Source organism: Aphelocoma coerulescens, chromosome 3, assembly GCF_041296385.1.
Source record: "Aphelocoma coerulescens isolate FSJ_1873_10779 chromosome 3, UR_Acoe_1.0, whole genome shotgun sequence".
NCBI lineage: Eukaryota > Metazoa > Chordata > Aves > Passeriformes > Corvidae > Aphelocoma > Aphelocoma coerulescens.
Window position 1 is genome coordinate 71,112,792 of NC_091016.1, and position 21,960 is coordinate 71,134,751.

The 21,960-nt window shown below is 40.3% G+C and overlaps 2 protein-coding genes across 3 annotated transcripts in view; one reads left to right on the forward strand and one right to left on the reverse strand.

Moving 5' to 3' along the window:
• Positions 1 to 2,173, forward strand: part of THEMIS (thymocyte selection associated) — an 80,517-nt gene extending 78,344 nt beyond the window's left edge. For both annotated transcript variants that reach the window (XM_069010815.1, XM_069010810.1), the window contains one exon: positions 77 to 2,173. In XM_069010815.1, coding sequence (XP_068866916.1) covers positions 77 to 86 — 10 coding nt within the window. In that variant the 3' untranslated portion in view covers positions 87 to 2,173. The remainder of the gene's footprint in view (positions 1 to 76) is intronic.
• A 6,333-nt stretch (positions 2,174 to 8,506) lies between these two features.
• On the reverse strand, positions 8,507 to 21,732 carry C3H6orf58 (chromosome 3 C6orf58 homolog). Its single transcript, XM_069010817.1, has 6 exons — positions 21,411 to 21,732; positions 17,075 to 17,161; positions 13,518 to 13,702; positions 12,320 to 12,453; positions 11,205 to 11,443; positions 8,507 to 8,897 (listed from the first exon to the last, which is right to left on the reverse strand). The coding sequence occupies exons 1-6, from the start codon at positions 21,730 to 21,732 to the stop codon at positions 8,770 to 8,772; spliced, it is 1,095 nt and encodes a 364-aa protein (XP_068866918.1). The 3' UTR covers positions 8,507 to 8,769.
• Positions 21,733 to 21,960: the final 228 nt, after the last annotated feature.

Here is a 21,960-nt window from a genome sequence, read left to right on the forward strand (position 1 = left end):
TACTCACTGTGCAATTTTTAAATCCAAATGTAAATTTTCCCATTTCACCCTGTCATTTTGTTTTGTTTGTTTTCAGAGACATCTGAAGGAAAAAATTCTGAGATTAACTGGATACAAGTAGGAAGCTGTGTCCTTCACACTTCAAGATTGACCGCAACTGTATGAAAAAGCTGCTCATGAAAGTGTCCTTCTTGTCTCATGAAGAGCATACAAGGCTGTAATTTAGCTATAATAATCCCCTGTGAAACTAAACTGCTTACTTGTCCTAAATAAGAAGTCAAAGCAGCTAATGTCTCATGACCCTTTGAAGGGACAAATTTCTTCTGTACATATTTATTAATGAATTCAGAGAACAATGCCAAGTCCAGTCCTTCATTCTTATTGCACCTGAAATTCTGGTTATTTCCTGAACCTCTGTAGGGCATATGCAAAAGGAACATCCCTAACTGAAACAGCTGCGTGGTTGTTTCCTTTAGGTTTTGGTTGTGGGGGTTTTCTTTGAGAAGGAAATGGTAATTTCCTTCTCAAAGAAATCCTTCAAAATCAAAGGATTGTCTAAGGTGAACATTCATTTCTTTTAGCCAGTCTTACCTGCTTCAGTTTAAGGCTCAAAACTGGAAATGAGCAGATTCTGCCACTTTTTCACATGATGAAAAAAGACAAGTAGTATGGTTGCACAACATGTAATTTGCCCTGGAAAGCAATGCCACTCCTCTCACAAGGCCCAGGAGTGCCTAAATTAGAAAGCATTGCCATCTCCATAACCCCTTGCACAGCTAATATCTAGAATCACTCTAAAGCTATTATATTCAGCAACTTGCTGAAAATGCAGCCAGGAAGGGTAGACAGAAGCTGGATCTGAAAGATTGGTGTCCATGCCAGCCCTCCAAACTGAGAAAAAGGCACATGCTGCCGTCTTTAAGAGGTCTGAGAAAAGCAGTGCTGAAGAACTTCACCTACACCTTGTGGTAACTTGTGTTCTCACACAAGATTTGGGGAAGATGCAGAGGCCTCTCTGTACCACCAGTGGATGGCCAATGCCACCCCACCAAAAAGAGGGCACAGAAAGGGTAGCACGATCTCTTCTCCTGTCTTAAACTAAAAAAGTCCTTGTTTTGAGTAATTTTCTTTTACTTTATACTTTGGAAAATGAAAAATGAGAGCCAAAAGTTTACATGGTATCTGAAAGGATCCAAGACCTTCTTGGACCAGATGGAGAGAACTCCTTCTGTATCCTGCCCCTGGCCTGTGAGGGCAGAGCAGGGACAGGGAGAGCCTCTGTTTACATGGATGAGCATCTCACTGGCTTGGCAGTGAGCAGGTAATTGATGCTGACATTAGACCTCCTGTATTTCTGTCTAGGATTGATGTGTGCAAACATGTAAGTTGCACAGTTAGAGTGTGCTTAACATCTTTGGGTGGTGCTGGACCTAGTCCTTGTGTTCTGGCAAAGTGAGTCTGATATCCATAACTTGTGGCATTTAAGAACTGGGCAGCTCATGCATAGTGAGTGCTGTGTAACCAAAAGTGTTAGATCTAGGACAGGTACACTACCCTCTGGCAGTGATTTGACTTTCAGGGAAAACTGTCAAGAACTGATGTGTAAACACACAGTTGATGTGCCAAGAGTTTCCAGACTCAACAGCAGCTTGATCAGAGTGGCATATCCAGAATTCAGCAGGGTGGAGGAAGGGAATGTGTTTAGAAAGCCTGGACATACCCTGATTTTAGTTCTATTGAGGAGTTAAAAAGCAAAAACTCCAAAAATGCCTTAGTATACTTCAAAGCAAAACTCTTTTCAAGCAGACAGTAGAGTGTCTTCAGTTTTGTCTATTAAAATTCTACTGAATGATTAATTTTCACTAATGCAAATTAATTTAGGATTTCTTAATATTGTCTCACATCAATTTATTCAAGATAAATGTTCATCCTCATTAAAATCAGTTACAATTTAAGTATTAAGAATACAGCTCAGAGTACTTTGATTCCATGCATATGTAGCATACAATATTTTGCATATCACTGGTTAATATGGCTTGCAGGTGTGTACAAAAATGGCTGGCACATCACTTGTGGGTATTTTAAATACATATTGAGCATTTTTTTTAAAAATCAACTCTATATTTCTCTTTTGGCAGCTCAAAAGAGCCCCATTTGTTTTGGCACAATTGTAGCCTGGTATTTGAATAAAATAAATTTGTTGTGTATTTTACTGGGGTTTTTTCTTTTTTTTTTTACTTTACTACTGAATGTGATGTTGTGATCTGCTGGATTTCTGAAGGGTATGATATGTTACTACCATGATTTCCTTCACTGAAGTACCAGGTTTCTACAGAAGAAAGGAGGAGAGGAAAGCCAACAGCCTTCTGGGCTGCAGTGGCAGACTGTGCCAGCAGGTTGAGGGAGGTGACTCCTCTCTCTGCTCAACATTGGTGAGGCCACATCTGGCCTACTGTGTCAGCTCTGGGCTTCCTGGTGCAAGAAAGGTGTGGACATACTGCAGTGAGTCCAACAAAGGCCCATGAGGATGATTGAGGACAGGAAATGTCTGACATACAAGGAGAAGCTGAGACAGCCTAGAAAAAACAAGGTGCTCTCTAGTTTCTCTAAGTGCTAGAATGGGTGTGAACAAAGTGAGATGCAGTAATTTTCCCAACAAACCTAAGATTCTTTCAGACATTCTACATCAGCATTTGGGATCTAGTGAAAAAAACCAAAGGCTTATCAGCCCTTTTTGAAAATTCTTCCATTTAAAATGCTTCCAAAGAAGCAATTCCTCTTCTTTGCATAGATCCTGTCACATAAGGAGTCTGGTTCTGACACCCTTGTCATGTGCTGCAATCCTGTCTTGTATATTCAGCCTCACTGAGTTGATTGAGTTAGTTTCATTCTTCTGAGTAAAGGTGGCAGTTTATGAACTCTGTAAATATATTAGTAGCAGAGATGTCTCCCACATCTTTTCCTCAGGCACACGAGCCAACATCATGTCCTATGACAGAAATGGGAACTATCCTGTCTGTTCAGTTTTCACGACACAGCAGGACAGTGCCATTTGCATTCAGTTCTGGATGGAAGAGAGGATGCGGTGCTGTCTTGTGCTGTGATGAAAGGACATCCAGCCTTGCTCTGGAAAGCAGAGGGGAGGGAGGAAGCATGAAGTAAGATCCTAATAAAAGGTTTGTGTTCAATATTAAAGACTTAATAAGTATTCTGATTCCCTTATGGCATACAGATGACCACAGTGATTTCATACTGTTTGCTAATACATGTTTGACAAAGCTATAATGTCATGGCAATCCTTGAGGGACATGGTTATCACCCCCAGACATTAATGCTCAAGAAGACTGCATTCAGGAAGGAAAAGCCATTTTTAGCTGAACACAGACCACAATCGCTATGCCTGAAGAGAATACAAGTGTATTTAAATAATAAGATATTTGCTTTGCAAAAGATTGGCATAAGCTTTTGCACAGACTTGTTAGCTTAAAGGCTTATCTCTTTTAATGCTAAGAAGTATTTCCAGTGTGTTCTCACTGAGGGCCTGATCAGAAGCAGCTGCTTCCACAGCACTCCATGTGTGCATAAGCCCTTAGTGAGACAGCATTTTCAGTTTGGATGATCAACATGCACATTTTTTTATATAGCCAGCCTTTGTGCCTGGGAAGATAGGAAGAATCTTCTCCCTGCATTCTTCTTTAAATGCCAAAAGCTCTTTTGTTTAAATGACAGGTATCACAGGAACTCTTATCTACCACAATGCTCCCAATAAAAAGCCACTTGCTGTCTCTTCACTTAACACATATATCTTTCCTAGTTCTTCTAAGACTGTCCAAGTGTTTTCCTTACATTTTTACACTTTGATGCACCTTTACCTTGTTAACTTTCATCTTCCTGACACCATGTTAAAACTGATAGTCTACGAAGAGAAGGTTCTCTTGCTTCTACTTCATGTATTAGTCACAGGTTTTGCTGTTTGTTTTATTAATTTTCCTCCCTTGTTTTCTTAATGTATCAGTGTGCTGGGAGTGTTCTTGTGCTTTGCAGTAATAGATCTCTTTGATAAACTTAATCTGTATTTTTTCTTCTGTTTTTGTACTTTCCAAGACAACCTTTCACAACTCTTTCTCTGGGACTGATAAACCGTGTGGGCTTGATGTAAGTGCAGACTGCCAGCTGCTGGCAGGCTGAGTAGGAAGAGAGATTACCCTGCCTTTGCCTTGCTTTTGCTGCTCTTGCCCCAACCCATTGCTCCCAGCTCTGTCCAGAGTGGTGGTACCAGGATGGATAGCTCAGTCTGACCATTTTAATTTTCTCATGTAACTTGAAATTCCTCATATTTGTTAATATTTGTGCATATGTGGAAACGGTTACATGGTGTCTCAAGGGGCTGATGCCACCAGGATCTAAGAAATGCCTGTACATCCATGTGCCTTATCCTCATGTCCTCTGTGACACTGTCTGCAGCAGTGCTGGCAGACAGAGGCTCAGGCAAGCCTCAGAAAACAGTAAGTCTTCCCAGGGCAGCCTCAGATGTTATAATCTTCCTTTCTTCCAAATACACCACTCCTTTGTAATTCCTCTGGTCCTCATGGTGCAGAGGAAGGGTCTGAGTGGGGCTCAGGATTGCCCCGCTTGGGGCACTGCAGCTACTTTGCCAGCAAAAAGACGGTTTTCCTTTTTCCCTCTTATTTCAGTTGCCTGCTCTCCTAGGTTCAGTGATCACATCTGTTAGCATTCTGGGACTTAATGTCACACAAAAGGAGAGGTAGAAAGAGCCTTTCTTTCTGAAGTTACTTTACTAGTCCAGAAGACTGGTTTATACTGCCACTATCTGTCCACCATACCTGCTGCAGCCATTTCCTGCAAACACACACACAAACAGTCCATGCAAATTTTCCCACAGCTACAAACAATTTGCAGAAGGAAGTGAGAGACATTAAGGATTTTATTTTATTGCTCTTTCTGTCCTGGAGAGTTAGGCATGAATCAATTAAAAACTATTTGTAAATTATCATGTTTTTCTAGTCATATTTTAAGTGGGTATAAATGCCTTTTAACAAACCTTTGTGTGATTCTACCTCCATTCCTCATCCTCTGAACCCCATTTTGAGTGACTGTCAATGCTTCCCAACAGAGCAGCCCTTTCTAGCTGGTGCAGTTAGGCAGGTCTGCAGCCCCAGGCTCTCCTACACCCTCCTAGGGATCCTTGGCAGCCCCTGCTTGGGGCAGCACAGCAATTCATGCCACACACGTTGTTCTTAAAAAACCTCATGGCCCATTGTGTCTCATTGTAGAAAAGAGAATTAAATCCAAACTGAGCTTAAGACTCAGATCTACAAGCATATTCGTTTTCTTAAATTATATCAAAACCAGAGAGGCAAGGTGTTCCTCCTGGAGTCGCTGAGGTTAGGGTGAGGGAAATGTTATAACAGGTCTCAATCATCTTGAATCTCACTGCATTTGGTACCAGGAACTGAAGGTCCACAGCTTCTAACACCCTGCAGAGAGAGGCAGGCAAAATGCCTTGGACAGGAAAAGTAACTGAAGAGTTTATGTTTGGGAAATGCAGGGTGTTTTTAATGTTGTACACGACATTTAGAGAACTTACATTAGGTTAGTTTTGTTCTCTATCTGTCAGAGTCCAAATCTACATCTTCTGCTTCCCAACAAAACCTCCTATCTGCCACATTAGAGGCTGCCCTGGGCAAGAAGGTTTTTGCTCTTCCCTCCACACCTGGCAGGTGCGCTTTTTCCCACCAGAAAAAAACCCACTTTGTTATTCATTAGAGAGCATAGGTTGGAAAAGAATGCCTAATTCTGCACAGATTAGGGATTATAGGGAAGGGAAAACCTAGAAGTCCAATTCCTGCTTGAAAGAAAAAAGAGCTTTCTGGCATCTTTGCTAATTACTTCTTTGGGTGTTGGCCCCATAATCTCCATGTCTTGATGTCTAAGAAAGCTAAAGAAGTCCCTGCTGACATCTGTTAGCAGTTCTGTGAAGACACAGGTACCTTTCCTAGAGAAGGACAAGGTTGCCATTCCACTTAGGGAAGAAAAGGTGGAGAGGTCAGCCCTTACATATTTCTGTGATGTAAGTTTAGGACAGTATTTGGTAAGGCACAGGTCCATTTTGCAAGAGCAGCTGTATGCCCAGTTGCAAACATGTAGACAAGGACAAGAACCTCACTTCTGACCATTCCTCAGAAATGTGATCACTCCCATAGCAAAGGCACTGAAAACTGCACAGCTCTCAGAAACAAGGAACTGACCTGCCTAAAATGAGCTGTGGAGGGGGGACTGCACAGTATTCGGTACTATTGTCCAATTTTGAGGATGGACAGGCTCTTTTCTGGTGGGTTTTTATTCTCCCAAGTTCTTCCTTTTTCATGTATTACATTTCATTTCTAAACTTCCCTTCTTCACTCCCAAATGTTGTTTGTTCCAATCCCCTCAGGCTTGCTATTTGCAAGTGTGTACATAAGTTTAACTCCCTGGCTTTCCAGAGCCAGCTGTGGCTTTGTTTTTTTTTTAAAGCACCTCTGTCAAACTGGGGCTAGCCCTGTTTAATGCCAGGCATTCCTCAGTAAAGACACCATATGTGTAAAAGCCATGAGAACAGAGCAGCAAACACCAGACTAATGCCGAATAGGAAGAAGCCTTATGCTTCGGGAGTCCTTCTTGCTGGGCAAATCCCTGCTTAGGTAGCTGTCAGCTTTTGCTAGCTCTTACCAGCAAGCAGGCTCCTTCAATGCTCTGCCATTCCTCTCCAGAGACATCCTACCACACCTCTACAGCTTTCTCTTGATGTTTTTCTCTCTGTTTAGTTTCTGATACTCTGATGTTTTCCTGCAAGAATGCATCTATTCTATTTAAAGATAACTGGCTCTGCTCTACTTGTAAGAATCCCCCATCCCATTTTTTGTCTAAACTTTTATACATTCTTCAGCTTTGAAAGGACAATCACTGGCCAATTTCTAAAGTCTTTACCTGACTGGTTGTCCTGTTGGATTAGGACGAAGTGTATGAAATACATACATGTTTGATTCTGTATTAAGAAAGATAACTCTTCTATAAAATTCTGAAGTATTTCCTAATGTTGTTATAAATTCAGGTAAGGAGTTTGCTTTTAAAAAATGTATTTTACAAATATTCCCTCAAGTGCAGCAGTTTTCAGTTTATAAGTTTGTATTAACGGCACTTTTCATTTTCTCAGAGCAAACCTTAAGTTAAATCTAAGTTAACCACAGAAAAGGTCAAAAATTTTTTTCAAACTTTTCTGGAGCACAAGGAATTTAATATTTTAGCAGCTGGCAGCTGTGGTGATTACTTTTGGATTATATCTAAAGTCTACTGGAATCTAATTACTCTGATCTATGAACCAGGTAATTAAGGTAAAAACTCCCACATTTTCTCATACCTCATTAATGTATTTCCTTTGAAAATTGTTAGCTAATGATGGTACATTAAGAGTTTATCCATTAAATGACAATGAATAATTAACACCTTTGTCCTGGGACATTAAAGGACAGAATGGCTGCTCAATGTGATGATAATTATTTATTAATTTACAGTGCAAATATTGTGCAAGTTTGGGGAGAAAGGACAAATCAAACTGGGAAAGTGGAATGGAAAGAAATAATTTTCTTTTCATAGAATTGAAGAGGAATGGACCTTAAAGGTCATCTAGTTCCAAGCCCACTGCTGTGGGCAAGGAAATATTTCATTCATTTCCTTCTTTCCCAAGAAACTTCAAGCCCTGTCTGCATGCAGGACCCCTGTCCCACTTCCCCACAACTTCAGTTGCCAAGTTATAAATAGGTGTTATCACCCCAAGGACTGGGATCAACACTTGGGTCTGAGTGTGCCAGGCACTGTGAGTACAAACACCGGAAATAAATCTCTTCCTCAGTAATCAAATCCAACATGTGACACAGTGCAGCAAGTAAATTAGACATGGGGGAATGGAAAAGCAACCTGTGGTTGGAACATTATCACTTAAATCGATATATAGATCAAATACAGGGAACATTTTCACATAAATCGATATATAGATCAAATTTTTCTTGAAGGTAGTGAAGTGAATGAAATACGAGAAATCTCTGTTGTCGTGTAAAAGCTGGTACAAAGTAAGTTAATTTGCCTCAGGACTGCTGTGGACTGGCTCCGCTCTACACATGAGGCATTTACTTGTGGCAAAGCAGCATAGCAAGGGAATCTATCTATGCTCAAGTGTTTCACCTGAAAAGCCTAAAAGGTTCCAATTTGATTGCAGCTGCTCTGCAAAATAACACCTTCGGTGGGAAACACTCGAGGCATTACTTTTGAATCAGAACTTCAAAGAAAAGTTTCTCATGATCATTTTTTAGACCATCAAGGACCTGAGTAATTACATATCTAGTGGAATCCCCACCTACAGGGGAAAAAAACCCAGTCTGAAACAGAATATATTTTGCCTGTATTTAATTTTGTCTCCAATAACGGTACATTATTTATAAAGTCACAAAAAGTAGTAAAGTAAGATTTTTCTGTGTGGCTTTTTATTTATAAGGAATTGAGTTAAACAAATGAGATAATTAGGAAAATTAAGGATAAAAATATTGATTCGATATGAGAGGGAGACACACATGGCTACTCAGGAAATCCTGCTGTAAGAAATTACCAAAGCCAGATTACCAGACACATGTCTGCTACAAGATTAAATGAATCCAAGTTGGAACTGCTCTTTCTCAAGAAACTGGGAGCTTTCAAACCACCTCCTTCCAAATAATTCTAAATTCCAGCTAGGTCAAGTAGTTCGAGCTTCTGGCTCGAAGTCAAGCCTTCAATCAGTTTTCGGCCCATTTCTCTTCCTGCTTCGGTAGACATAGCGTTTTGCCAGAGCTTCAGCAACAATCCTCCTTGGAAAGAAACACAACATGACAGTGTCAAATTAGCATGGAGCGCATGCAGCTCGCGGCATACCAGGGATGAAGTCCGCGTCTGGCAACAAGCACTCGCCGCTCCTCCTGGGGACAGTGGAATGGAGACAAAGCTGGAGCTTGCCGATGGGGTGATAATTGCCTACAAATGTGTAGGGAGACAGAGACCATTCATTCAGATCAGGGTCCTTTGTACTGACAGACAACGGGGCTTGTTCCCTTGTCACCATGTTGCAGGTCGAAATGATTGAAGACTTAGGGAAAGGTCTTGGTCTGCCCTCGCAGACCCTTCGTGGTTTATGGAGCAGTAGCCTGGGAGTTATAATCAGCACTGTCTCCATTTTCACTCTGAAACAAAGAATTTTCACTTTCTGCCAGCTAAGACCTCAAGCTAAAGAAGCAAATTACCCTAATACTTTTGTCCAGGCGGTAAGCAGTGGCTCTCTAGGAAGTGTGCCTGGCCAACCCAGCCTAGCATTAGCACCGGTTCGCAGGATAATCATTGCTTGCTCCTCACTCCACCCAGTGCTCATCTTCATAGTGGGTAGAGGGGAAATCTGAGGATAAAAAAGTCTAGTGGAAAACCAAGAAGAGTTTATTCTCCTCCTGTTCTGCCTTTGGGTATCACTGAGCGGCAGAGCATAAAAAGTGGATCTGACAGTCCATGAGCAGAGAAACTTTAGAAGCAGCACAGCACTCTCTCGATACAGTTCCTGCTGGAGTAGCAGGGGCAACTACACAAAAATAAGGAGTGATCAAACACTGAATCAGGAAATCAAGCCTCACTCTGGGTGGGACAGGGTCCTGTACTAGGAGGTACTAAGACCCTCCATCTGCTGTTGAAGTCTGCAGTACCAGTAGAGAACCCTGTATCTCACAGGATGTATCTAAAAGTTTGAGGAAGCTGACTCTGCAGAAACTACATTTTGTCACCTGTGTTTTGTAGCACTAAGGTAGGGTCTTCCAGGTCCCTGCTGAGGCTGTGGATCCAGATGCAGTCAAATTTATTTTAAAGCTCCTTTTTCTGATCTGCAAATCAGTTACCAGGCTGAATTAACTGGCATTTAATTCTCAGTTGAATTCAAAGCTCATCCCTTACAGCAAAGTCAGAGAAATCTCTCCCCTGCAAAGCAAGGGATTTCAGCTATGGAATTCATTATGGCTGCACCTGCATGAAATTTAATCTCTCCCTTTTCTCCCATCTATGGTGTTCAGCATCCATCCTTTCCTCTCTCCCTGCAGTGCTGTCCTCACCTGATGTGCTACCCTGGTGCTCTCCCCCCTCCTTGCTGTCCTTCTGGCCATGCTTTTCCTTGCTGTGCCTCTCTCCCTTCCTGGGGGTATGTCAAGAAACCCTGAATTGTGCCATAGACTGCCAGGCACAGGAGACAGATCTGTTAAGACCCTTATTCAGATTCCAAAGAATAATGCCATGTGAAAAATGTGAGGGAAGCGCTCTGTGATAGGAGGATGCTCTTTTGTAGCTCTGAATAACTTTATTTCACGTCTCTTTCAGCTTTAAATACAACTGGTGAGAGAATTTTCAGTGAAAGGTACAGATAGAAGAAGAGGATCAGAAATGCCATGACTAGGCATGTTAGTTTTTTCAGTGTCTTTTTGCATTCTATTTTCATTTAAAGATTCAAAATAACTTTGCTTCATGAAGGTCAAACAAAAATAGCCAACCCAGCAGTATCTATGAAAGAACCGAATCCTCAGGAGCATGTAATTCTGTGTTGGACCACTGGATGGTGATGCACGACTTATTTTGATGAGTACAATGAAGGCAGCATTATTGGAGGATGCAGTTTTACTGGGACATATCTATGTTAAATCAAAGACTGAGACAAAACCAAAAACTGAAACCAGAACACTTGTGGACACAAAAATTGTTGATCATGAAAATTTACCTCTTTTTTTTGTTCAACTGGTCTAATAATTTCATTTACAGCTTTAATGGTTTCAGATTCAACTGGTGAAATACAAAACGTCTGTGTTTTTAAAGTTCCTGTGAAAACTGGGAAAAAAAGAATAAGGTCATCTGCTCCAAAAATGCTTTTTTCTCACTGAAATTCCTCATATTGTCGGTGTTATCACACCAGCATTTGCTGTCTGGTGTGTTGTTTGCTTATGGTTGTATTTTTAACTGATTTACTGTTAGTCTCTAAGATGTGTTTATACTACTTTATATCACAAATTCACTGTATTGGTGTGGAGAAAGATATGTAGAGAGAACAAGATATAAAATATCTATGGACTACAGACATTGTTAGGTCGGGCTCATACCTGTTAATTTATTTACTTTGTAAAGAGCTCTCAGTGATACCAGGACCTTATTTTGCTGTGGACTGAAGTCACTAATGGAGGGCAGGACATCGCTTTCAACAAGCATCCTCTGGGGCAGGAAAGCCTGGAAGTTGTTTGTGGTCGGTAAATCTGTACAGAAGTGTGTGGCACCAATGAAATCTACAGCATTAGCCCAGTCTCTGCCAAATTTTGCTTCTGGATCAGAGAGATATTTTAAGCTGAAAGAGAGAAAAAATAAAAAATGTGTCAGATAATTGAACTCCCCTGTAGAACACACTACTCAATCATTTATCCCAAAAGTTTTTGTTCAGTATAAAACCCTGAGGGGTCTCAGTGCCACAGTGACTTAAAACCTCCTTCAGTACTTTGCACCTAATTTCTCCTGGCAACACTGCCTCTGCCCAGACTAAACACAGCTCCTGAATCAGGCCCTGGCTCCCAGAGGGGAACCAGCATCTCACTTTAAGCCCAGTCAGACTGGTCATTGTAGTTTGGGCAGCCATCTCTCCCCGGTCATCCCACACTCTGAGAGAGAAGAAGGAAGAGCAGAGCCTAAAGAGTAGACACCTGAAGTACAAAACCTCATGCAGACTTTGTTGGGTTACTATCTGTGGCATTTAAGTAAAACCTCGTAAAATGAAGGCCTTGTTGCCTTTGTAAAATTATGGTTCACGCATGTTACTTCAGCTAGAGGATGACTGTGAGAAAGGTCCATGAGAAGAAATGCAATTAGTTTTTACCTGTGGGAATGTAGTATCAACAGAAGCATGAAAGTTAAACAGTAGAAGGAGAAAACAGCAACATAGCTACGCTTGTTATTTTTCTGAGTGCTTGAATGCTTATGCTATAGGTAGCCAATGGTAGTATAATAACAGCCGATGAGTCTACTGTAGTAGTCAGCAGCCAGTGAGTCTGTAACACGTATGATAACACACAAAAGGTGTATAAAAGAGGCTGCTTTGTTTAATAAATGGCTTTTTGGCCCTTTGTCTGAGGCACTGTCCGTGTGTGACCACCCCCACAGCGACAACTATCCTTCCCAAGAGGCATGGAGATGGAAAGATCCTCCTTAGCCACCTCTCTCATCCTCTTACCTGTCCTGGAATTTGGGGAGTCCATAAGCAATGGAGGTTGTGTGTGCCTTCCACATGAGACCAAGGGCATCATCCAGTTTGAAGGAGGAGAAGGTTGCAGAGCTCACAGCATTTTCTTCTGTAGATAACAGATACTGCAGCAATAGGAACAGAAAGGGCAGAGAATAAGAGGGGAGGTTTAAACCTTTTTTTTTTTAATTTAAGCACATACTTCACAAAATAATAAGTTTGATAGCTAAAGGAAATTGCATTTGAACAGTTAATGGTAGTTGCTGTTCTTTGACTTCAACATAAGCAGGGTTTTACCTACATAATTTTGTTATTTTGTTCAATGGACTCTTGTATCTGAGTGCTGTGGAAGATTCAGCACTGAAATACTGGATTCCTTGAAAACTTGTCTATATTCTTTTGGCCACAACTTTCTAAAGATTTTCAGAAAAATAAGAAAATTATCCTTAATTGTTATCATTATGGTTATTTGAGGAGTAGATATTTTACAATAATTTCTAAAACATGCTGCGGAGGAAAAATGATTTTATGAAGACAAATCCAGTCTTGCTCTTAAACTATCTACCTTCACTCACAAGAGGGACTTACAGTTTAAGCTTTCTGATCATTATCAATTATTTGACTACAAATAAAAAATGTTGACTGCAATAGTCTAGCTATAAAAAATTGTTATTAAATCCATGCACTAAGAAATGTTGTCATCTTTGGGATTAGAGAATAGCTGAGTGAAGAGAATATCTACTTGCATAAATAGGTGTCCTTCTGAATGATGTTTCAGCGTTTTCAAGTTTTTAGATGTTTAAAGGAATAAATGAACCCTATAAAACCAACCCAAGGCCACTTCTTAAGGGCAGTGTTCCATCTCACAGGCTTATTTTTCATTACCAACATAAGCAGTATTGGAAGAATACAAATAAAATTGTATGCAAAGCAATGTCTTGGGACAGAGGCCAAAATACAGAACTATCTCAAAGGAAGAAAAAAAATGCTATAACTTGTAAAAAATCCTGTCCTACTTATCTCTGACTCACTATATAGTATGCTTTTCATTTTTTCTCCTTGTTGTTTTCGTATGAAGTTGTTATTGAAAGCAAAATAAGCTCTCTGAATCTTAAAAATTACAGTAGTGATAGTTTTTAAAGCTAATATTTTGGCATAATTTCTAAAAATATTAAAAAAACTTATTTACTTCAAAAAAGGCCTTCCAGTCATCCATGAGGTTGGGCATGCGAGACCAGCAGTCTTTAACACTGTAACAGAAATCATCTTTTTGCTCCTCTGGTGGCAATATTTCTATCTCATACGGCAGCTGCCCAAAGAGGCCAGCCTCCACTGCCCCCAGAAAGGGTATGATAGCCAGGTAGTAATTCATACCTGTAACAATAATTAAAAGGCAGGAGGTATTAATCACAAGTGAATGAAAAATTCCCACATAAGAAAATGAACTCTCTCCCACACCAAATGAAATTGTTTCAAATTGCAAACTAATACAACTGTGTTCAGTAGTGGAATGTAGTAATGATGACACTTGTATTGATTTAGATATGATTCGTAGTGCTCATTTATGTATCATCCTTTCAGAACCTTGCAAGCTTACACTGTGCTTTACTTTGCAGGAAAGGAAAAAACTAATAGAAAAAAGTTGGATCTTTGTAGGCTGTCATGGACAGGACATGAAAAGTCTCTCATATATTACTTGTAAACTAAGTATAGAAAGACTAAGGGGTATTCCACAGGTATTGTTTTCATTAAAAACCCCTCTTCTATGTATCCTAGACCTATGAGGAAAGGCGATATTTGATTGGAAAATAATAATTTTGCTTCTAAAAAATTTTTCACTTACTGAAAATTGCTTCGAAATTACCTCAGTTTATCTGTTCAGATCTATTTTATGATGATGGCTTGCTTTTGTCTGATCCATAAGTTGGAGCAGTCAGATCCAGGCTGTAGGAAACTCAGTCTCAGTTCTCACCTGTGCCAAATCTTGTCCCCAGTGAGAGTGCCCATAAGGCTATTTGATATTCTTCTCTTGAAAGGAGGATTTTAAGTTCTCCCTCTTCATTGTGTCTCCTTTGTAGATATGAAGTTTAATAGCTTTCAGTGAAGAAAGCCTGAGGACCAGTTGCTCTCCTGCTTGGGTGGGTGCCTCTGAGCTGTTATGCTGTGAAGTCATTTGCTCCTACTTGGTCTCAGGCCACAGACTGTACTGATATTTTGTATGAAATCCCAGCAGTGAGGACCAAAATCATCCAAACCAGAACATCTACCATGTATCCCTGTCCTCCTAACAGGAAGCTTTTGCTTCATCTTGTGGGGAGAAGACCAAAGAACAAAGTTCAGCAAGAAGGAGTGTGTGTGTTGGCTATAGCTCATCAGGGACTGTGTCTGCACACCTTAGGAGCAGGACTACTGAAGGAGCTCGGTGTATTGCTCTAAGGGTGAGATAAAAAAAAGGATGGAGCAGAATGGAGGTGCTGTGGTCATGCTCTGTCAAAATCGATGCAGATATGAAGCAAAGGATGGAGCAACACAGTGGTGCTGTGGTTGTGCTCCACTGAAAACATGCAGCTAGCAGGAACTAAACCAAAGGAATGAACCAGATGGTAACAAAAAGCTTCATTAGCTAGAAAATATATCTTGCTTTTCACACTCTACAGATGCTAATGACTCAAGCAGAGCATCAACATGATATGTCACCAGCTGTAACTTTACCTTTTCTCTTCCCTCAAAGGAAGTAATATAAACATAGCTTAAGTGGGGAGGGAGGTCAGAGAAGACTCTGCCATAACTTCTGGGACCTGTCAACAGGCTGAACCTGTCTTCTCCCCCAGGGGGATGACTATTGGGTAAGAACCTCATTCTATGTAATCTAAATTGTTATCCCTAGCTAGAGATTTGAAGCAATATACTGATTAGAATTAATCAGTATATTGCTTCAAATTCATTTTTGCAATCAGTTACTATCAACAGCAATCTCTGAAATTTAACCCCTCACAGTGTTTGACTATCAGCATGTTTGCTAATAAAGTGTGTTATTCTGTAGCGAGTTTAGTGTGAGTCCTTCAAGGGCACTGGGAGAGGAGTGGCCAGCAGTGGATAACATACTTGACAAAACTGGAAATATCAACCAACTCCAAGTGGGAACATGGTTGGTGTGTGACCCTAAACAGGTTGGTCAAACCACACTCTGACAGAATGAGCTGTTCAGTGGGGTCCCTGACGGGCACTGACGGGCTGGTTAGGCACAAGAGTCTCAACTTCCCTTGGGGTGCTGACTGAATGCATATAAAGGGTTCAAGGAAACCCCTCTTCTCATGTGACACATGTCCTGAGTGTGAACCTGTTGGGAATTCAGATGGAAATGTATGGCCAGTCAGAAGAGAAAAGAAAAGCTCTCAAGTGATGAGAAGAGAGTGTCTCACTGAGACTCATTGCTAAACTGGGTAATTCTTCTTGTTCACAGTTTTCATGAGAAGTGTTGAAACCTTGATCTCACAAACTGCTTATAATCTTTTAAGTGTGCTTGCCTATATTATATATTTACACCTGCTTGAGTGACTTAGAGGGCAGAAAACAATGCAGGAGAGGACTATACTGAATATTATTCTAGTCAAAAAAGACTGATGTTCTTAAGCAGGTAGTACTTTAAACACCTAGGGTATATTAAATGTGAGTTTCTGGTTTAAACTCATTCCTGGTTTCATGTGACTACTTGTGCCAGAGGGGGCTGCTCTGAAGGCCAGCTAAAAGCATTCATACCCTCAGAACACTGAAAGACACTTTGCTGCAATAGGGTAAATCAAGGATGAGTTTATACATTTTCTGGAGGCAACAGAATGGATATCAAGCAAACATGCAATATTTAGAAGTAAATGAAGAGCAGGAATTTAAACACTGAGAAAGTAAAGGTGGTGGTTTCTATTCCAGAAAAGTCCCCTGCTGGCACAGGGCTGTGCAGTGACCCTTGTTACTCGTCATTGCATGGGACACCATCCCACAGAGCACCTAGTGCTATCCAAACACAGAGATGGAAAACCAAAGCTGAAGTGAACATCACAGTCAGCTTTTACCCTAGATTTACACTTTAAACTTTATCTATGCTTATGTCTTTGTTCACTTGAAGATATACATATTTAACCACTAACTCACAGCCAGAAGTTTCATCCAAAGGGCCACTGCAGGAAAAAAGTTCCTGTGGCAGGGAAGGGACAGAGCTGCTTGCTGAAACCTGCCGACAGGTCTGGAGGAAAGGGGAACTTACAACAGGACATCAGGGAAGCTGCGGGAGCAAGGGACAGAAGTGATGGAGGGAAAATACGCTATAGGAAAAAGAACCAAGGGTGGTACAAGAACCACAACGATTCCTGCTTGACATTCTCTCACAAAGTTTGAGTTTTAATGTGAGCATCAAAACTGAACAAATCTGCTCTGGAGTAATCGAAAACTGCAAATATCTACAAATACAGATACCTGTCATGGTCTTTACCACATATTTTTTCATAAATTTTTATAATGTAAACATTTTTAGGGCTGCAAATTTGAATTTTTTTCCTCCTTCCTCAAATAAGTATTCAAAATCAATTAACTTTCATTTACTCACACTTAGGTGTCTTGATGCAAGTCTGTGACGGAGAATTATTGAAATTATGTTGTAATAGAGAAGTCTAAGGGAAAGAAGTATTTTGAAATTACCTTCTAGGACACTAATTTATTTTGGAGAAGAACAGTGTAATAGCATATACTTACAGGACCACCAGCTTCTTACAGATTGACACAGGTGTTCTCCATTTTCATAGCCACAGGAAGTCACACCAGAAGGATCTGCTAACCTACCTGAATGAATCAAATGAAATAATAAAACAAATACTTTTCAAACTTTCACACAAGAAATCCAAATGAGATTAAAAAAATATATAGGAGTAAAGCATGTGTGACTTTTGGTCAAAGAAGCAAAACAATTACTGTTGTTTTGCTTCATAAACTACTGTTCCTAGGGTAGTTGAGTTTCTCAGTACATAGTATTTTGATTGTGTTTTACAGTTTGCATTATCCCTCACAGTAAATGCATTCTGTGAATTTATGGAACTGTTTGAAATTGGGACATTGGCGTATTTTTACAGAGATGTAAATATACATTCACATACAGACATAAACACGTGCATAGGTGAGGCATCATTTCTAATAGATGTAGGGCTGCTAGTTCAGGAGAGCTGCCTAATGAGCAGAACAGCACAAACTAAATGTGCTACCAATTGTCTCACCTAATTGGGTCGTGTGATACAGAATCACTTCCAGTTTAATCATGCAGACAAATGTGGCCTTACTGTGAAGCTAAGCATGCAAACGTTGTTGTAACTAATTAGGAAGGTTTGCAAGCATCTGTGCTGTATGTAGAAAACATGCAAGACATTTCACAATTATTCATGACAGAATATTCTACTTTAAATATTCTACTTTAAGCACGTGGCATGAAGAAATAGCCTAAGTCCTAAGAGAATACCATGCATGTACATTAAGTGTTGTCATGCAGAGTGTCAGGAAGTCTGCTTTAAGTGCATGACATGCAATTACCGTGGCCTTGTGCAATGACTTGAGAAAAAAATTGCTCCCAAACTCTGCCCTGCAGTGCTCTTGCTCTCTGACGAGTCAGCTGAATAATGACAGTGCCATTTCTGTCAGATTAGCCCTAAACCTCATTACCAAACCAAATTTTCTGATCCTTTTACTGAAGAAAAAGAGACGATCATGAACAATGTGCATACAAATTATCCTAATTATTCTCCCTAGCTGACTGGGCAGAGCTTGTGCTTTGGGGCATGCTAGCTACTCAAACCTGTATCTTTCAGTAGCCAAGCACTGAGCATGAACTTGCAGTGATAAGGATTGCAGTTCAACCCCCCCCCCTTTTTTTTTTAATGATGAGCATCTTTTTTAATATTTACAGAAAGATTCCATTTTTCAAGATTTTACTTCAACAGAGACTGCAAAAAAATAATGAGCAATAGATCACTGGTGTGCAAAGGGGATGAATAGGAAGGATAAAGGCTAAGAAGTAAAAGAAGACAAAATGTTGCAAAAAATAGTACATGAGGTTTATCAAGTATTGTTAGCCTGGGTGTTTTGGGAAAATGAAGGGTTCCCAGGCAATATCAGTGATAATTATAAGATATGTAGAAGTTAGAGCTGGAAGCCTTAACTGCACTTACAGGTCTCCACAACATTTTTGTTGTTTCTGCTCCCTCCTATTTCCTGTGCTTAACATGATTTTTATTTCAGTCTTCAGGTCTACCCAAGCTAATCTGTATTGACAGTGCCTCCCAGCTGTGTTTTTGGTAATTATGTGCAACCTCATCAGCAAGATTTCTCCACCATTTTTTGTGGAAAGGTTGTTACTGAGAATGCTAAATGTAGTTATTCTCATGTTGTTGATGAAGAACTCTGAGCACATTCTCCACTTAGCTTTAGACTTCTTTTAGCAACAGTTATCACTAAATTCTCCTTCAAATGTTCCTTCACCAGATTTGCAGTTCCCTTATCTTGTAATGTAACATTAAAAATTTTCATTCTAAGCTTTGCTTTTACAAAGGGACTAAATGCATTTCTGGACTTTGATAAAACAACAGTTACATCATGAAGAAAGATATCAAGTTAGCCTGACACAATCTACCTTTGATTCACATAAGCTGTGCTTTATCCCTTTTCTATCTTGTTCCATGTAATTAAATATTCTTCCATCTGTACTTATTCTAATATCTTGTCTACTGCGGGTATAAGACAAATAAATATATTTGTGTTCTCATCTCGTTTTTACTTCTTCTTAAATATAGGCATAAACTTTCCTACTTTTCAGATATACAATACCACATGAATCTTTCTTAAAGTTCTTGCTCCTGGATTTGTACTTCTGTACATGAAGTGGGGGTAGAGACTATCCTGTTTCCTCAGTTTCTGTAGGTAGAACTCTCAGTTTAGCTTCACCTTCCAAAGGACAGTTTCTGCCTCCACAATCTCTTTCCTAACAGCCATGCTGTCTCAAGATCCTTGTCTCTGCTGTAAATTTAGGCGAATAACTGATTTCATTTTATGTCCTTGAATGGATTATCTCAAATCTTTGTACCACTCTTATTAACAGCTTCACTTGCTCTTTATGGTTTATACAGAACCACACCCATAAAAGTATTCTCTCAGTAACACAATTTCAAGACCAGACAGAACTGTTAATTCAATAATTTTTGTAATATTTTCAAAGTTCTGTTGTCTTGCACCATGAACTCAAATCCTGCTTTTGTTTGCACAAGCTTCTTATGTCGATATACAAGTGCTTCAGTCATTCCTCACTGATCCATCCCACCGCCTATCCGGGTTAGGTTTAGCCCTTTGCTAACCTCACTAGTGTACGTAGCAGAATCATGTCGTTCTTTGCCCCTTATCCATTTATTCTTCAACTTCTCATATTTTTTTTACTGTAAAACTCTTTCCAGCTATGTGATATTTCTCCTTTTAGTATTTTTTTAACCTTCTGGTCATGTAAATGCAAAAATATATCTCTTTTGTCTAAGTGCCAGTCCTATGACTCTTTAGCAGTGACACTACATCTTTACCTGTCTATGCAACCAGGGGGAAATCTTCCCTTCACAATCTATGTTCCTCATCTCTGCTTGGAAATTGTCACTGCAACAAGGCACATCCTCACTTTGTGGATGAGGCCATACTTCATAGCTCCTCCTTTCCAGCAGGTCCTCACCCAACTGTAGCTGCTGTATACAGTCATCTTTGCCTCTGCCACACATAGGGTCAGTTCTCCTGCTGTACCAGCCATCCTCTTCATCTTCTCTTCTTTTTGTATAAATAAAAAAGGGAAAGAGGAAAAAGCTTGCCTAAACTCCAGCCAAATTCTTCTTTTTGTTATCTGTTTGCCAGCTAGTTTCCTTCTTGGATTTTGCTTATTATCTTGTTTTCCTTATTTTGACTTGGGGTAAGTTTTCCATTAGGCGTGACTAAATGCTGGCAGCCTTCCTTCACCACCAGCTGTAGGACCTCTGTCTTCTCTCAAGCCTACAGTGTCACCCAAACCACCACCACCCCATGTAATTACAGGTTACATCCAAAATAACAGGCAGACAGATGCATTTGCTAACACCTTGTAATGACCAGGCACAAGTTCCTGAAAACATCATTGTCTCTTATTTCCTTCTTCCCCCCTTTTCTGGTTGTTAGAACAAAGCAAGTCAACTCTGGCTTTGAATGGAAAACTTCACAGACTGCTGTATGTGAAGTAGTCTGTGAGTGAATGCGTTCTCTGATAAAGCCCCTGGTAAGATATTGCAGCTTTAGCCTTAAAGAACCTTTCACATGTGTTTCTGTGTCTGCTCCCCTGGCAGGGACAACAAGCAAACCAGAATGACTGCCCTAGACAACAACCAGCTTTTAGGGGATAAACCCTTAGAATCTGGACACAATTTAAAACAAAACAAAATCAAGCAACCAAACAAAACCCACAAACAAGCACAGAAAAACCCCAAAACCCCAACAAACAGAAAAAACTTTGATTTTTGTAAAGAACATGTTTAGAAAATAAGGAGGCTACTTCTAAACTGAGCATGAAGAATAAATGGAAATAAGTTCTCAGAGGGAAACATGGACTTTCAAATGTCTATCTTAGAAATGAAACTCAAACCACCTATAGAAGATTGTAACATTAACAAAAATAAAAGCCTATTAGTTAACAATTTAAGAACAGCACTGTAGAATGCATGCCCTGAAATCTATCTGTATAAACTGAAGCAAATGGGAATGCCTTTTCAAAGATTTTCAGTTAGCTGAAATATTGCCTATCTACACCACAAATCTTGATTCTGACCTCTTCCTATTAGGAATTTCAATAGCTATTGCTCAGCAAGGTAAGGGTGTTCCCTTCACTCAGCATTTCTTTTTCAAATTGATGGCTCTGTCAAAGTTTACAGGCTAAAAGGCTGTACGGAGTCTGAGGCTATACTGGGCTTATGAGGCAGAAACTGTGGAAAGGAAGCCTCTAAGCAGGTCTGGTAAACACTTTGCTAATCCATAAGGAAATATCCCATACCTGTACGAAATTGCCACCCATGCTGCAGTGGTAATCCCCAGAGAATATTTCCACTGTTTTGGGGTCCAAAGGCACCAAAATATTTGGCTGAAGCATTTAGCAAGCTCTTATACACTCCCAGGCGCTCTTGATAGTTCCAAGCATTGATGACAATTTTGTTGTCCTTTACTGGGAAATCCAGGAGGTTTTCAGGGGCCAGGTCCCACAGAGGGGGATAGGCATCTTCTCCAGTGACATGGTTTTCACTCGGTGCCACGGCAGTCACAGGACTCAGGGTGACAGTCAATACAAGAAGAGCAAGTATGCCAAAGCAGGGCCACATTGTGAAGGTTTGTGACCCAGGTGATTGTGGCTGCAGGGCTTTTATCGGGAAAGGTGAGGGCTGGGCAAAAAGGGTGACTCAGACAGAGAAATCTTTGTCTCCCTTCCGTCTTCTCAGTAGTGACCCTGATGTGGAGTTGCCAGATTAACAACTGTGAGCAGTGGTCTGTCCTCTTTGTGGGATCTAGAGAGCACCAGCAGACCTTTAAGAGGAATCAATCTAATCAGA

Excerpts from the sequence above, each read along its gene's own strand:
- C3H6orf58 (XM_069010817.1), bottom strand. The coding sequence starts at position 21,732 with ATGTGGCCCTGCTTTGGCATACTTGCTCTTCTTGTATTGACTGTCACC. Across the intron at positions 11,444-12,319 it reads CTCCCCAAATTCCAGGACAG|CTTAAAATATCTCTCTGATC; the intron begins GTAAGAGGATGA and ends TCTCTCTTTCAG. Across the intron at positions 8,898-11,204 it reads CAAAGTAAATAAATTAACAG|GAGGATTGTTGCTGAAGCTC; the intron begins GTATGAGCCCGA and ends TTTCTTTCCAAG.